At 41.7% G+C, this 13,877-nt stretch overlaps 1 protein-coding gene across 2 annotated transcripts in view; it reads left to right on the forward strand.

The window, feature by feature from the left end:
- The window catches only part of MED13L (mediator complex subunit 13L), a 288,194-nt gene that overhangs the window by 239,938 nt on the left and 34,379 nt on the right, over positions 1 to 13,877 (forward strand). For both annotated transcript variants that reach the window (XM_056131013.1, XM_056131014.1), the window contains exons 10-14: positions 1,291 to 2,022; positions 2,984 to 3,197; positions 4,313 to 4,418; positions 4,725 to 4,849; positions 8,156 to 8,255. In XM_056131013.1, the coding sequence (XP_055986988.1) occupies positions 1,291 to 2,022; positions 2,984 to 3,197; positions 4,313 to 4,418; positions 4,725 to 4,849; positions 8,156 to 8,255 (1,277 nt within the window). The remainder of the gene's footprint in view (positions 1 to 1,290; positions 2,023 to 2,983; positions 3,198 to 4,312; positions 4,419 to 4,724; positions 4,850 to 8,155; positions 8,256 to 13,877) is intronic.

Genomic DNA, 13,877 nt, shown 5'->3' on the forward strand with positions numbered 1-13,877 from the left:
GTAGGGGCATTGCAGAGAGCAGCAGATACTTTGGCAAGAGTGCTTTCATACTATCTCCTGTAGGATTACCAGCCCCGTTATAGAATGGTCCTCTCCTCACTGTTTAATGGCCTAGTGGGGCGTGGTGACCATCCTGTTGTCCCACTAAACCATCCTATTATGCCACACAAATCCATTTTACTACCCACTAGGGCACCATTTAGTGCAAAGCAGTAGTGATTTAATGCTACCCTAGTGGCCTCAAAGAGTTACTGCTACACCAGCAAGAGAGCTTACGTTTTTTCCTGGGAATGATTTATGTATTGGTAGAAACTGACCTGCTATATGACTTTGCAGTACAGATAAAACCCTGGCATCATTGAGTGGGCCTTTACTGAGCAATTTCTCACACCCCTGCTTGCCAGGAAGCTTATTAGGATATGAGCAGACTTACTAGGTAGTTCTCATACATTTGTATATACAGGCTATTTTAGTATTCGCTTTCAGCCTTTTCACTTCTATCTCATTTTATGGTCCAGATACAATCTTTTATCCTTTCTGCTTTAGTCAACTGGGGCATATATGATTCTTAGTATATTTAGACTATCAAACATTCCTAAAACCGATGCTCGTTTATCATAGTTTGGTTTTTTTTTTCTTTTTGGGTTACACCCAGCAACACTCAGGGGTTACTCCTGGCTCTGCACTCAGGAATTACTCCTGGCGGTGCTTGGGGGACCATGTGGGATGCTGGGAATCGAATCCGGGTCGGATGCATTCAAGGCAAACGCCCTACCCACTGTGCTGTTGCTCCAGCCCCACATTTATGATAGTTTTTGAGAAAGTTGAAACTTACTTTATTCCCACTTTACAAGACATTATAGACCATTCTCTATTGGCGTTAGTAGGGTGTTATTAAAGAGAAAGTGGAGACTATTTTACCGTGTTTTTCTTGGCAAATGATCTCACTCCTTTCATCTTTAAGATGTAGTGTGAATACAGAATCTGAGACCTTCAGAAGATTGGAAAATTTGGGTGACTTTTTAGGTCACTTAATTTAATAAGAGCAGTGTTCTATTAGTTCATATTTCTTAAGTCCTTAGCTTCTCTGCCTGTCTTGAATGTGATTGATTCATCAGGGTTTGTTCTAGTTCTTAGCTTCATGAATTTGATTAGCATTTAGAGTTTTGGTGTATTGAATCATCTAACGTTACTGGAAATGACATGATCTCATCAGAGGCATCTCTTTTGTAAAATGATGATGATGTTATTTTCATCTGTTTGTTGACTTAATCTCATTTCTCATTTCAGGCATAAACTTTTAAAACGTTGTGCTGTGGGACCCAGTCGACCTCCCACAATATCTCAACCAGGGTTCAGTACAGGACCATCATCATCCTCATCTTTACCACCTCCTGCTTCTTCTAAGCACAAAACAGCAGAAAGACAGGAAAAGGGAGACAAGTTGCAAAAGAGACCCTTGATACCATTTCACCATCGGCCCTCTGTGGCTGAAGAGTTATGCATGGAACAAGATACACCGGGACAGAAACTAGGGTTGGCAGGGATGGATTCCTCCTTGGAGGTGTCCAGCAGTAGGAAGTATGATAAGCAAATGGCCGTGCCTTCCAGAAACCCAAGTAAGCAAATGAATCTGAATCCTATGGATTCACCTCATTCCCCTATTTCCCCTCTGCCGCCAACACTCAGCCCTCAGCCACGGGGTCAGGAAACAGAGAGTTTGGACCCACCATCTGTCCCTGTGAACCCGGCCCTCTACGGAGGTGGGCTAGAACTTCAGCAATTGTCTACTATGGATGACAGAACTGTCCTCGTTGGCCAAAGACTGCCTCTGATGGCAGAGGTCAGCGAGACAGCCTTATATTGTGGGATCAGGCCCTCGAACCCAGAGTCCTCGGAGAAGTGGTGGCATAGTTACCGTCTCCCACCCATCGATGATACTGAGTTCCGGCCTCCAGAGCTCCAGGGTGAGAGATGCGATGCCAAAACGGAGGTAAACTCCGAGAGCACTGCGTTACAAAGGTATGACCACTCATTCCACCCGCCCGTTCACCCACCGGAAGGCTACTGACTTTTCATGTTTGGGCTTGGGGGCCATCCCTGGTGATGTGCAGGGCCTTCTCCTGACTCTCCTGCTGCTCAGGAGGACCGGTTTTTGGTGCCGGGGATCGCAGCGCGCTCAGCTGCGTGTCAGGCCAATGCCTTAACCCCTTGTCCTCTCTTTCAAACCCCAGACTGCTGTGGTCTTTTAAGAATCAGGCTGTCCTCACTGTTCTTCCTTGCCAGATCTGCAGGTTTAAAGTAAAAGACACTTTTCTTCACCATTGTAGATTCTGCATTTGAAAAATGTTTGTGAAAATTAGACCCATATATCCTTGGTTACGCCTGCTGCCTCAGGAAGGTCTCGTGGCATTTAGTAGATTAGTACACATTAGTTTATTTTTGGTCTGCTGTTTGTTAATCAACAAATGTAGCACTCTGAGACTTTTCATATTTTTGGCTAGTGCCTTTGGATGCTGACCCTCGTAATGAAGGCTTTGCCTGCATTCAAGTATGTATCATGCATTTAGAACTGAAACTTAATATTTATAGTGTATTTGGGCTACCCAAGACTCTAAATAATTAACACCAATTATCTCATTTAAACTCCATCACAACCATTTTATTACCTTAATTTCATAGCTGAGAAGGAAACCAGGGTCACGTCATTAGTGAATGACACAGATGGAATTTGAACCTGGGCAGTTGTTCTCAGAGCTTCTTACTGTTCTTCAAGATGAATACTTGGAACCAGATACAAAAAATATGTGTTCTTGACAGAAGCTACTAAGCTGTATTTGATTGTGACTGATCTTCAAAAGAAGTTTACTTTGGAGATAAATTTTTAGCTTATGCTGTTATACGTATTTTGAAATGCTACTTCTGAAAAGACGATCTTTTTTTACTTTACCTTGCTAAAGTTGTTCTTCATTTCCCCTTTTAGACTCTTAGCACAGCCTAACAAACGGTTTAAAATCTGGCATGATAAGCCTCAGATGCAGCCACCCCACTTCCTCGACCCATTGCCTCAACAACCCGGAGACAGTCTGGGAGAAGTCAACGACCCATACACCTTCGAGGACGGCGACATCAAATACATCTTTACCAACAAGAAATGCAAACAAGGGACTGAGAAAGATTCCCTGAAAAAGAATAAGGTACCACTTAACGTAGCGTCCAGCATGGTGTGGGTTTCAGTCTGTGTGGATCCAACATGTGTGAGAAAACTTCTGAGGCAGAATGTTTGAGGTAGTCTTGCCTGATTGCTCTGTCCCCATACTCATGCTCTTGGTACTATTGTATCAAACAGTGTTGTTCCTTTTTATGTCATGGCTCACCTTTGTTTAAAAGTCAGCCGAACATAAATGAAGCCTCATATTCCCCAGGCTGTAGCTCTCGTACAGTGCATGTTCCTCTCATATGCTGGTTCTTGTTGGCCTATGCTCCCTGCTTATTTCTTTTTAATTATGACTCCAAAATGCCCCAAATAAAAAGAATCACGTTGGTAACAGCAGCTACTGTTTGTTGAGCGCTTAACCGTGTTCACTGTGCTCAGCGCTTTACCTGTCTGGATTAATATTTTTCACCTCTACATCTCCGAATTAATAACAGCACTATTAATATCAGTCTGTCACTATTAATTTTTCTGGTTTCATTGTCGTACAAATGAGTACTGGGGGTGGCTGCTGGCTTCAGTCTTAAATTTTGAAACATTCTGAAATACTGGGACATTTATAGAGGTATTCTTGAGAATGGAGGAAATTAAAAACGGACAGTGTAGTTCAGGAGATTCTTTTTTTTTAATGAAATATGTTTTGTTTTGTTTTTTAAATGTAGGAGTTTTGCTGTTTACTCAGCCACTGATTAAGCTGACTGAAGCTGACATGAACTCCACCAGGAGATGCTTCTTAAGTTACCCTAAGATACCTGAATCCAGAAATCTCAGTTCCTAATTTAGCATTGAAATGTTATTAAAGGCAGCTTTTGACACTATGGCGGCCTTCAATCAAATGCCACCAGTACCACTTAGGCACAAAACCCTGATTGGTCCAAATACCCCGAAAGATTAAGGGGGCAGTATGGGAATTCTGGTTCTACTTAAATTCAGTGAAAAGGACATTTTTTTTATTTCCTTTGGTTGCATAGACCATGGTTTATCATACTTGTGCTCATAACAAGTTCCATTCCTCCCTCTAATTCTTTGTGTTCTCCCTCATATTTCACACTTTGGGTTGGTGTTCATGTGTTTTGTTTGGCTGAATTTATTATACAGTCAGAGGATGGATTTGGTACCAAGGATGTCACTACACCAGGTCATTCCACGCCGGTGCCTGATGGGAAAAATGCCATGTCTATTTTCAGTTCTGCTACTAAAACAGGTGTGTACAATGATTATTTGCCTCATTTGGATTGTTGCTAAAATAAAATGTAAGGGAGAGACTTCTTAATTTAAAATGATATTCCTGTTGTGATAGCAATAGTTTGATCTCTTTACTATGTATTTCATAGTTTTTCAGTGCCTTTTAAAACTGATCTCCGTATTTGGAAATAATTATGTCTAAATTTAACTGAAAACAGGGAAGAGTCCCAGGCAGGTCTTGTTGATTAAGAGCTGTGTCTTCTCCTCACTCCTTCCCCCGTGATGAAGTTGCCCATTCTGTGTCGTTTGCCTCCTTTTCCCACAGATGTCCGGCAGGATAGTGCTGCGGGCAGAGCTGGCTCCAGTAGCCTTACCCAGGTGACAGATCTGGCCCCTTCCCTTCATGACCTCGACAACATCTTTGACAACTCCGATGAGGACGAACTTGGGGTGAGTCTGCCAGACAGAGCCGCGCAGGCCCGATTGCTGAATGGGAAGAATTCTAGCAGTGCCGCGTTCTCTCTCGATGGTTCGCGCTACTGAATTTGGAGAATCTTCTTTCAAGTCCTGAATGTTCTTTCAAAAGGGGTGAACAGTCCTTGTAGTGGTCGGTTCCTTTTTTTTTTTTTAAATGATGGGAGAGTGCAGTAATTCTGCATGTTTATTTTTAAGCTCCCTTATTACAAAAATCAATCAATGTGTGGCTTTAGGAAGAAAGAAAAGGTATATGTAAGATATTTATTTGTAGGTGAGGTATGAGAGACAGAAAGGAAATATAGATGGAAATTTCAGATAGTTACTAATAAAATTTAGCCCTCAAGTCATATGTCAGAAAATTCTGAAACACGTCAATTGTAGGTCAGAATTGGGTTTTGCGTTTCCTCTCTGCTCTAGAAAAAAGGAAAAACACATTGATGTACTAGATTCACAGTGTAAAACCAAAAACTAAAGTAAATAAAAAATAAAACTTTTGGAGAAGTAAAAACTTTCATTAGAAACTAAGGGGGGGAAAATGGAGTGACCAGTAGGGGATCCCGAGAGCCTTCAGGAAGTGGCCCAACCCTCCGTGGGCCTGCCGGGCTCTGCCTGCCGTGCTTAGACTTCTCCAGGGTGCATCAGTCTTCCCGAGTATCTCGGGACGAATAGGAAGGTGTTATGTGTTCCATTTAGATTGTGTCTTTAAAACCATGCCCAGTAACATTTTATTCACATAATAGACCTGTTAGAGATTAGGCTGTATTTGGAGAGTTATAATGAGATTATGTGTCCCTTTTCAGACTTGAGGATAGTGGGGAAGTAGAATTTGTGCAAATAGAAGTTAACTAATACAGTATGTCATGATTAAAGTGACAGATAAGAATTTAATTTTTTGGTGAAAATCTGGCCTGGGTCAGGAAATTGGTATTCTCGTTCTTTCTGCCCGCTCGTTACCTTTCAGCAAATAGAAGTACGTCTGAACTGCATTTCACTTCAGAATTGTCACAGATTTTCTGCCTTTTTTCTTCCTTCTTTTTTTTTCTTTTTTTCAAAAAAGTGGGGTGTGATCATTATGTGAAGCCCTTTTAAAAACTGTGTCAATTTTGGGGGCCAGAGCAATAGTGCCGTGGGTAGGGCACTTGTCTTGCACACAGCTGACCTGTGTTTGATCCCCAGCACCCCATATGGTCCCCTGAGCCCATCAGGAGTGATTTCTGAGCACAGAGCCAGGAATAAGCTCTGAACATCACAGGGTGTGGCCCAAAAACAAAGCAAAAAATTTGTGCCAATTTAAAAAAGTACCAGTATTGCCTAAAAACAATATTACTGCCACAATTATGTGGTAGCTGCCGCTATGTGTGAAATACAGTATTTCAGGGATATGTACAGGGAAGAAGGGGTATGTTTCTTTAGGGAAGTATATTCACTTTTCATTTTTTGTCCCCATTTGTCCATTATCATATATTGTTAATGATTTGAAGATAAGTTCTCCAACAGCTTGTTCTAAGATTTATCCTTGAGGTTACAAATATTATTTATTATTAAATCACCTCCCTATACTTGAGACACTTAATGACTTAAAAAAAAAAGCCGTATATAAAATACATTTACAGTTGTAAATGCCCTGAGTCTAAAGGTGCCGGGCATTTTGGTATAAAGAAACACTTGAGCAGCATGTTTCAGCTGTAGCTTAAAGGTTAAATAGAATCAGAGTTCTAGAGCCTGTTCACACTTTAAAATAGAGATGATGAACAGATATAATATACCTTTTGTATTATGAGTACTTAGTAAATGATGAGAGCATAATGGCCATGAAGAATTGATTTGACATGGAATGTGAAAAGACTCAGTTAATAGAGGTAGGGGAGGGACAGGGGTTTGAGCCTGGAATGAACTTTATTAAATAAAATTCGAGCAAGAATGAACGAGGAAAGTCTATTTTCTGAACGGCGGGGAAAGATTTATTGGGGCCAGGAAGGCTTTTTGAACTCTGCTGGTATTGTGTTCCTCTTACCTGCTGGGTATTCAGCTGACCTGGTAAGGTCAGTGCTTTTCTACAATATTGTTACCAGGAAGCTGGAGTACTCTTTAGCAACTGGTGTTGGATTGAAACGGAATCACCTGAACACAGACTGTGGGTGCAGGAAGGAGACAAAAGGGGAAGGCGAGACATTCTCTGGTAGAAGAAATGGCACCTTTCCTTATTGTTACCGGACCATCGGAGATCTTTTTTAAAACTTGACTAACCAAGTATCATATAGGATTGGTGTTAGTGACCTGGAGCGTTCCTTAAAGACTTCGATGGTTATATGGGAACAAAGCAGGAAGGCAGAAACAGCAAAGAAATAGAGAATTGGGAGGAAAAACCAGCCTTGAGTAACTGCTCACAGCCACCATCCCTGGAGATTATTGTCTCTTCTCTGAGCCATTGGATTTATTCTCTGTATAAGTAATCAATTAATCTTGGAGCCAATGAAGAATACTTTCTGTTTTGGATCTATTCTTGGTAACGTTAATGTGCCAAAGACAGTGGGCATTCCTTAAAGCAATCTTTACTTCTCTGAAATGAGTATTGCTGCTTTGCTTTGATTTCTAGCCTGGGATTTAAACAAAGAACGGTTTATCTTAAAATTTTTTACTTGCTGTTTCAGTTTACTGTATTAGGAGTTGGGAGAGTATTTGGCTGGGGTTTTTTTCCCCCCCATGTCAGTTATCTGTATTTAATTTCACACTTCAACTCTGACATTGAATAAGCAAATATAAAGGAAAGAGCTTTCATTTTTAAGGATCTGTCTCTTTTGCATTTGAACTTGAACAGTAACTGCTAAACTGCTCTTGCAGAAGATACTTGTTTCTTATGGTTAAAATAAAGGAATCATAGTTGGCGAATATTTTAACTATCTTCTTCCAGAAGAAAACCAATTGATAGCAAATTACTCCTCAGAGGAACCACCCTGAAATAATCATTGTCCCTACACTGTTGCACAATTATCCTGAAAATAAAGACTTGCTAAAGGTGTGCAAGTTCTTTGAAGCCCAGCCTGTCCTTCCCTGGGCTATGGAAAGAAAACTCACTCAGTTTCTTAGATTAATAAGCTGTTAAACTGTCTCCTTTGTTTTACTGTCTGCTAGTCTGTCTAGAATTTCATCTGGGGAACATTATGCAAGGAAACATATTTCCCTTCCTTTTACATATTAGCTGTGCACTAAGAAATTGTTGGCTAGGGCTCTACTTATGTGCAAATGTGATACTCTGTTTGAAAAATACTATGTTCTTAGGCTGTGTCGCCTGCTCTGCGCTCATCCAAGATGCCTACAGCTGGAACAGAGGACCGGCCTCTGGGGAAGGACGGAAGAGCTGCTGTTCCTTATCCACCAAGTAAGTGGGGGAATGGTCTGAACCGTGACTTGTTCACCTGCAACTGGAAATAAGTTCCTCGTTATTTCACAGACTGGCACTTCCTCTGAGGTCCTCATGTCCCTCCCCGTTTTGAGCATTGAGTTGCATTTGTGTTAGTTGGTATTGCTAAGAGAGAAAATAGGTTAAGAGACCATCTACATTTGAATTTCTCTTTGATTTTCAGTGAAGTAACATTTCTGGCTTGAAATGTGGAGAAATGTTCCAGTTTTTAATCTAATAACCCTTTCCTTGTAGGATAAATGCCACAGAGATGATTTTCAGCACTACTTTCCACTTGTAAGAGCGTGTGTAAAGTATGTTCAATTTTCACACATTTAATTCACAAGAAGACCGTGAATGTTTCTTTTCTTGTGGCCCTTTTTCAGGTTTATTCATAAGTTTTTGAGTTTCCTTTCTAGATCAACTACTTGTATTCTGTATGTTGCCAGGAAGAAAAGCTGCCTTTTCCCCAAGCTCTTCTTTATCCAAGGAACCGCACTATTCTATAACAGAAAAGAAAGTCAGAGTAATTTATGGGAGCACTTTGAAGTCGAAGCATAATTCCATAATAAATTATTCTTTAATACCTTCTCGTTTACTTCAAGTGAAATGAGAACAAATCGAGGGGAAACCATCATTTATTGGGATGAGTCAGAAGTTGTCTGAGCTCAGCTGGCAGTGCTGATGGGTTCAGATCCACGGGGGTGAAGCACACAGGGTGTAGATTAGACAGTTGGAGTGGATCCATAACTTTTTAAAATATGCAAAGTTGTCTTAAGTATGACATGTATAAAAATGAACAATAATAGTGAGCCAGTAGCTGTAGTTTTTTAATTAAATGTCTTTCTTTAAGTACTGTTTTACTAACATGAAGCACAAAGACTAAATTAAATGTTAAAATAGATACATACAGAGTAGGTCATCTTTTCCCCCTTGCTTTATTTTGTGTGTGGAAATATGGACCAAACCAGGCCTCACACATGCATACAAGTGCCCTACTGCCAAGCTACATCACTGTCTCTTTCCCCTTGAATTGAACCAGTTAATCTTCTTTTCTTTTTGACATTACGTGAGAGAGGCATAGCAGAATTAGATGTTAAAATATCTGGGAACTTACCCAAGATTATTCACAATCATCCTGCTAGTTCGTGGCGTTACTCAGAAAAATAGGCAAACTCCCTTCATTGTCTCATTCTTCCTCAGAAAGGAATCGTTTCATTACATTCATTTCATGTGTACAACGTTACTGGTCTTACATGTTTTATGTGTGTATATGCGTGTATTTGGTAAAATGACCACCACGGTTTAAGTGTAGTGAGCATCTGTAACCAGGGGGGTGGCAGACTTACTTTACTTGGGATGAGAAGTTTCAAGATCTTTCTTAACAGTGAGGGTTGTTTTAAAAAACAAAACATTGGCGTGTGGTTTCTGGGCCATACCCAGCTGTGCTCCCTCCTGTGTTCACTCCTGGCTCTGCACTCCGGGATCTTTCTGGCAGGGCTTGTGAGACTATATGGGGTAGTGCCACAGCCCCAACCCCAGCGCCAGCTGCGTGCAAAGGCAAGTGCCTGGCCTGCTGTACTGTACTGTCTCCCCAGCCTTGTTTTGGTTCTTAATGTGGATATATGAATCCATTTTATTGATCTCGTGTGTTTATAAGGAAAGCATTTAAGAATTGGTAAAGCTTCTAGCTTATTTTCACAGTTGCGCTATAACAAGCTTATAATTATTTTCTATTATCTTTCATTAAGGGTAACTGAAGGACGAGAGGAGTTCCCTTTGTAAAAGCTGAGTTTTACTGCTTTCATTCAGACTCGATCAGCTGGGAGAGTCCAAGAGAAAAACAGTTTTTTCCACTTGTGTTTCTCCCCTGCCACCCGTTTTCTGGCAGAATCCTTGGAGGAAACACTAGGACCGTGGTGGAGGGCCAAGTGCCTGCTCTAGAGGCAGGCCAGGCGATGGGAGGGGAACTGGGGACATTGCTGGAGGGAAGTGGACACCGGGGAAGGGGTACAGGAACATGGTATGCCTGCAACTTAATAAGGAATAACTTTGTGACTTTGTAATTCATGGTGGGTAAAAAATTGTTGAGTACTTTTTTTTTTTAAAGAGACACGATAACTACCAAAGTCACCATGGATAGACAGACCACCGTTCATTGAGAGACCCTCATTTAATGGACTCAGAGCACGTGCTCAGCACAGAGAAATAAAGCATTTCAAGAACAGATCATGACGATGTTGCGAACCACAGTGCTGAAAGCGGGTGGAGAGAGGGGAAGAGGGCAGGCAGGTGCATGCCTGCCATAGAGGCAGGCAGGGGCTGGGGGGCTGGGGATGATAGGAGGGACCCTAGGGACACTGGCGCTGGGAAATGTACACTGATGAAGGGATGGGTGTTGGAACACTGTATGACTGAAACCCAACCATGAACAGCTTTGGAAGGGTCTGTCTCACAGTGATTCAATTAAAAAAGTTTTTTTTTTTTAAAGAAAGATCATGAATAAAAGATTCGGATGCACAGTTTCTAAGTTTCACAAACCAGATTGTAGCTAGAGTAGATGTAGTTAGAGTATATAGTTAAGATACGTGATCAGCTCAGTGATCTTGAACAAATTCTTCCTTAGGAACCATTGTTGGAAGAATGAAAATGCTTTCACTTTTGGAAGTAGCGTTCATTGAAACAGGCTTTAAAACACCTCTGTCATTGGGATGGAGAATCGCTCAGTAAATGCAGTTACTAACAATGTCAGTCCTCCCCTCGTATATTTTATTTTATTCTTTAAATTGTTTCTGTTTTTAAATCAATCTTATTGTCTGGGTAATTTGGTTACCATGAGGTTGTTTTTTAAAAAACCCTGTTGTTTATAATATTCATACGGTTTCAACAAAGGCCTAAAGAGAGTTTTCTTTTTTTAATAAAGAAGAACTCGGGGCTGGGAGGATAACTAGTGCTGTAGTGGTAGAACATATGCCTGACACGTGTCAGGCTCTGAGTTTGATTGCTGGTGCTTCCTGACTTCCTGTGTACTACCGGAAGTGGCCCTGGTGGCCCAGGTAGTGTCTAAACTCCATTGGGATGGGTGCCTATAAACAGACTTAACAATTCAAACTTAAAAGCTAATTCTCCCTCGGGTACTCAACAGTAAGGAAGTGGTGAAATGAATCATCTAGATGTATTTTGTGGAATGTCAGTTTGGTGGTGCCACAGGTGGCTCAAGTCACCCCATTTCTGGTCACTCGACCTCTCCCAGCCCTGTGCTGGGAAGCGGGGAGGGGATCCAACAGGGACCAGTGGGAAATCAAGTGCCTTGACCCTTGTACTGTTAATTTTTAAAATGGGTGAGGTATTCATATAAATGTAGTTAATGGAAATATTACACTAACACTGTAGCACTGTCTTCCCATTGTTCATCAGTTTGCTCAAGTGGGCCCAGTAACTTCTCCATTGTGAGACTTGTTACTGTGTTTGGCATATCAAATACGTCACAAGGAGCTTGCCAGGCTTTGCCGTGTGGGCGATACACTCTCAGTAGCTTGCCGGGCTCTCTGAGAGGGAGGGGCGGAGGAATCGAACCCGGGTCAGCCCGGTCGGCAGGGTGTAAGGCAAACGTCCTACCTGCTGTGCTATCGCTCTAGCCCAGAAATATTACAGATATTATAAAGATTACATACATTACAAACCACTGAAGGAGGGAAAATCATAATTCATAGATTTCCTACACTTAGCAGAAATTACTTATCTTATTCAACATACCCATAAACTACATAAAATGCATGAGAAAGAGGGTTGAAAAGATTTTCTGTGATAAAGAGATTGCAGGTGAGGAGGGGGGCATTTTGGGCTGGGCTGGGGACCTTCTTGCATTGGGGTCATTCTTTAGAACAACGGAAGCTCGCCCTCAGCACTGCTGCAGCTGGTCCCTCGGCCATCCCGTGTAACGCCAAGCCCAGTTAGCCCACCTGGGCCTTCTGAGCACTGCTTGGGAGCTGCCCGCACACTCCCCGGGGAATTGTTTCAGGAAGAAGTGATTTATTTTGCTAAGTCTTAGTTATATAAATTCAGGCTTTATTTGCTTTGAATAAAGCACAGAAATACTAGCTTCAGGAAAACAAGGATAGACAAAGTATCACAAGAAACTTTCCATGTGCATAAAGTATGTGTATATATATATGTCTGTTGGCATGTGTGTGGACGTGGACACTATTTCCTTCCAAACTATGCCAGTGAGAATAGCCTGGTAATCTTTCTTTCCTGCAATAGCTTTTCTGTTGTACAGTGAGGTTCAAGGAAAGACACGATGGGCCGGAGTATAGTACAGTAGGATAGGGCCCTGGGCTTGCCCGTGGCTAACCCAGGGTTCAATTCCCAGCACCCCAAATGGTTCCCTGGACCTCTCTAGGAGTGATCTTTGAGTGCAGAGCCAGGAGAGAGCCCTGAGCATCTCCAGATGTGGCCCCCTAGACTAAAACCAAAAAGAAAAGAAAGATTTTGAAATTTAATGACTGGAATGGTACCATCCACTAGAAGTATAAGGCAAGCCACAAATGAATGACACAGTAATTGACTTGTTGAATGTTTAGATTTACATGACAAAATTTTCTGGTACCCTAAAGGGTGAATAAAAAGCCTTGTGAAATTAATTTTTTAATGATTTGTTTTAGTTATTCCAAATGTTGGCATTTTATAAGTAATCAGTATAAAATATTTTACATATTTTGGAATCCGAATATTGTATATATATATATATGTAGCACATGTCAATTTGGATAAACCCATTCTGTACCTTGTTGCCAGAAATGGTAAAGTATTTACTGTTACTCGACAACATGAGTCCCTAATTACTCGTTTCTGAATTTAATGTTGACGAAAGCACACAGTGAAGAAAGTAACAGCAGCTTATTTTAACCACAAGTCAATGTTAGGGTAATATTATGTCATAATAAACAAAACGAATGATTTTCCTTAGATTTTTTTTCTTTTTTTGGCAAGCTAAATTAGCTCTTGAATATGTTGCTCAGAAAACTTACCAGTTTGAAGGCTAAGTCTTTGTGTGGAGGAGTTCACCATCGCGGTGGCTGTGTTTACTCTGGAAGGCAGCCTCCTGTTGCAGGTGACTTTGCCAGGTCTCTGAGAAGTCGGTGACAATGCTCCAGTGATCGGCCTCCGTGCCATGGGTGCACACTTGAAGGGCAGGCTCGCAGGGGCTTGGTGTCTCGAATGAGGGGGATCAGGTGTGAGGGCTCTTGGATAGGCCAGTGACGGGAGATGAAGCCCTTGTCGACAGGCCACCTGAGCTGGGGTCCTCTCGGAGCTGTTGATGCCCTCGCTGAGCGGTTTTCTAGGGAGAAAAATGGACAAGAAACATTTTCTGTTTTGGAGCCTGAATGTTTCTATGATCTCTGTTTCTCTGTGTCTCTATCTCTTTATCTCTGTCTATCTGTCTCTCTCTTCCCCCTTCCCCTGTGAGTTTGCGTGTGTGTGTGTGTGTGTCTGTCTGTCTGTCTGTCTGTCTGTCTCCTACCCCACCCTCATTTTTGAGCCTTACCTGGTGAGCTCTGGACTTATTTCCAGCTCTGTGCTCAGGAATTGCTCCTGGTG

This window comes from Sorex fumeus, unplaced genomic scaffold (assembly GCF_029834395.1).
Source record: "Sorex fumeus unplaced genomic scaffold, SorFum_2.1 ptg000083l, whole genome shotgun sequence".
NCBI lineage: Eukaryota > Metazoa > Chordata > Mammalia > Eulipotyphla > Soricidae > Sorex > Sorex fumeus.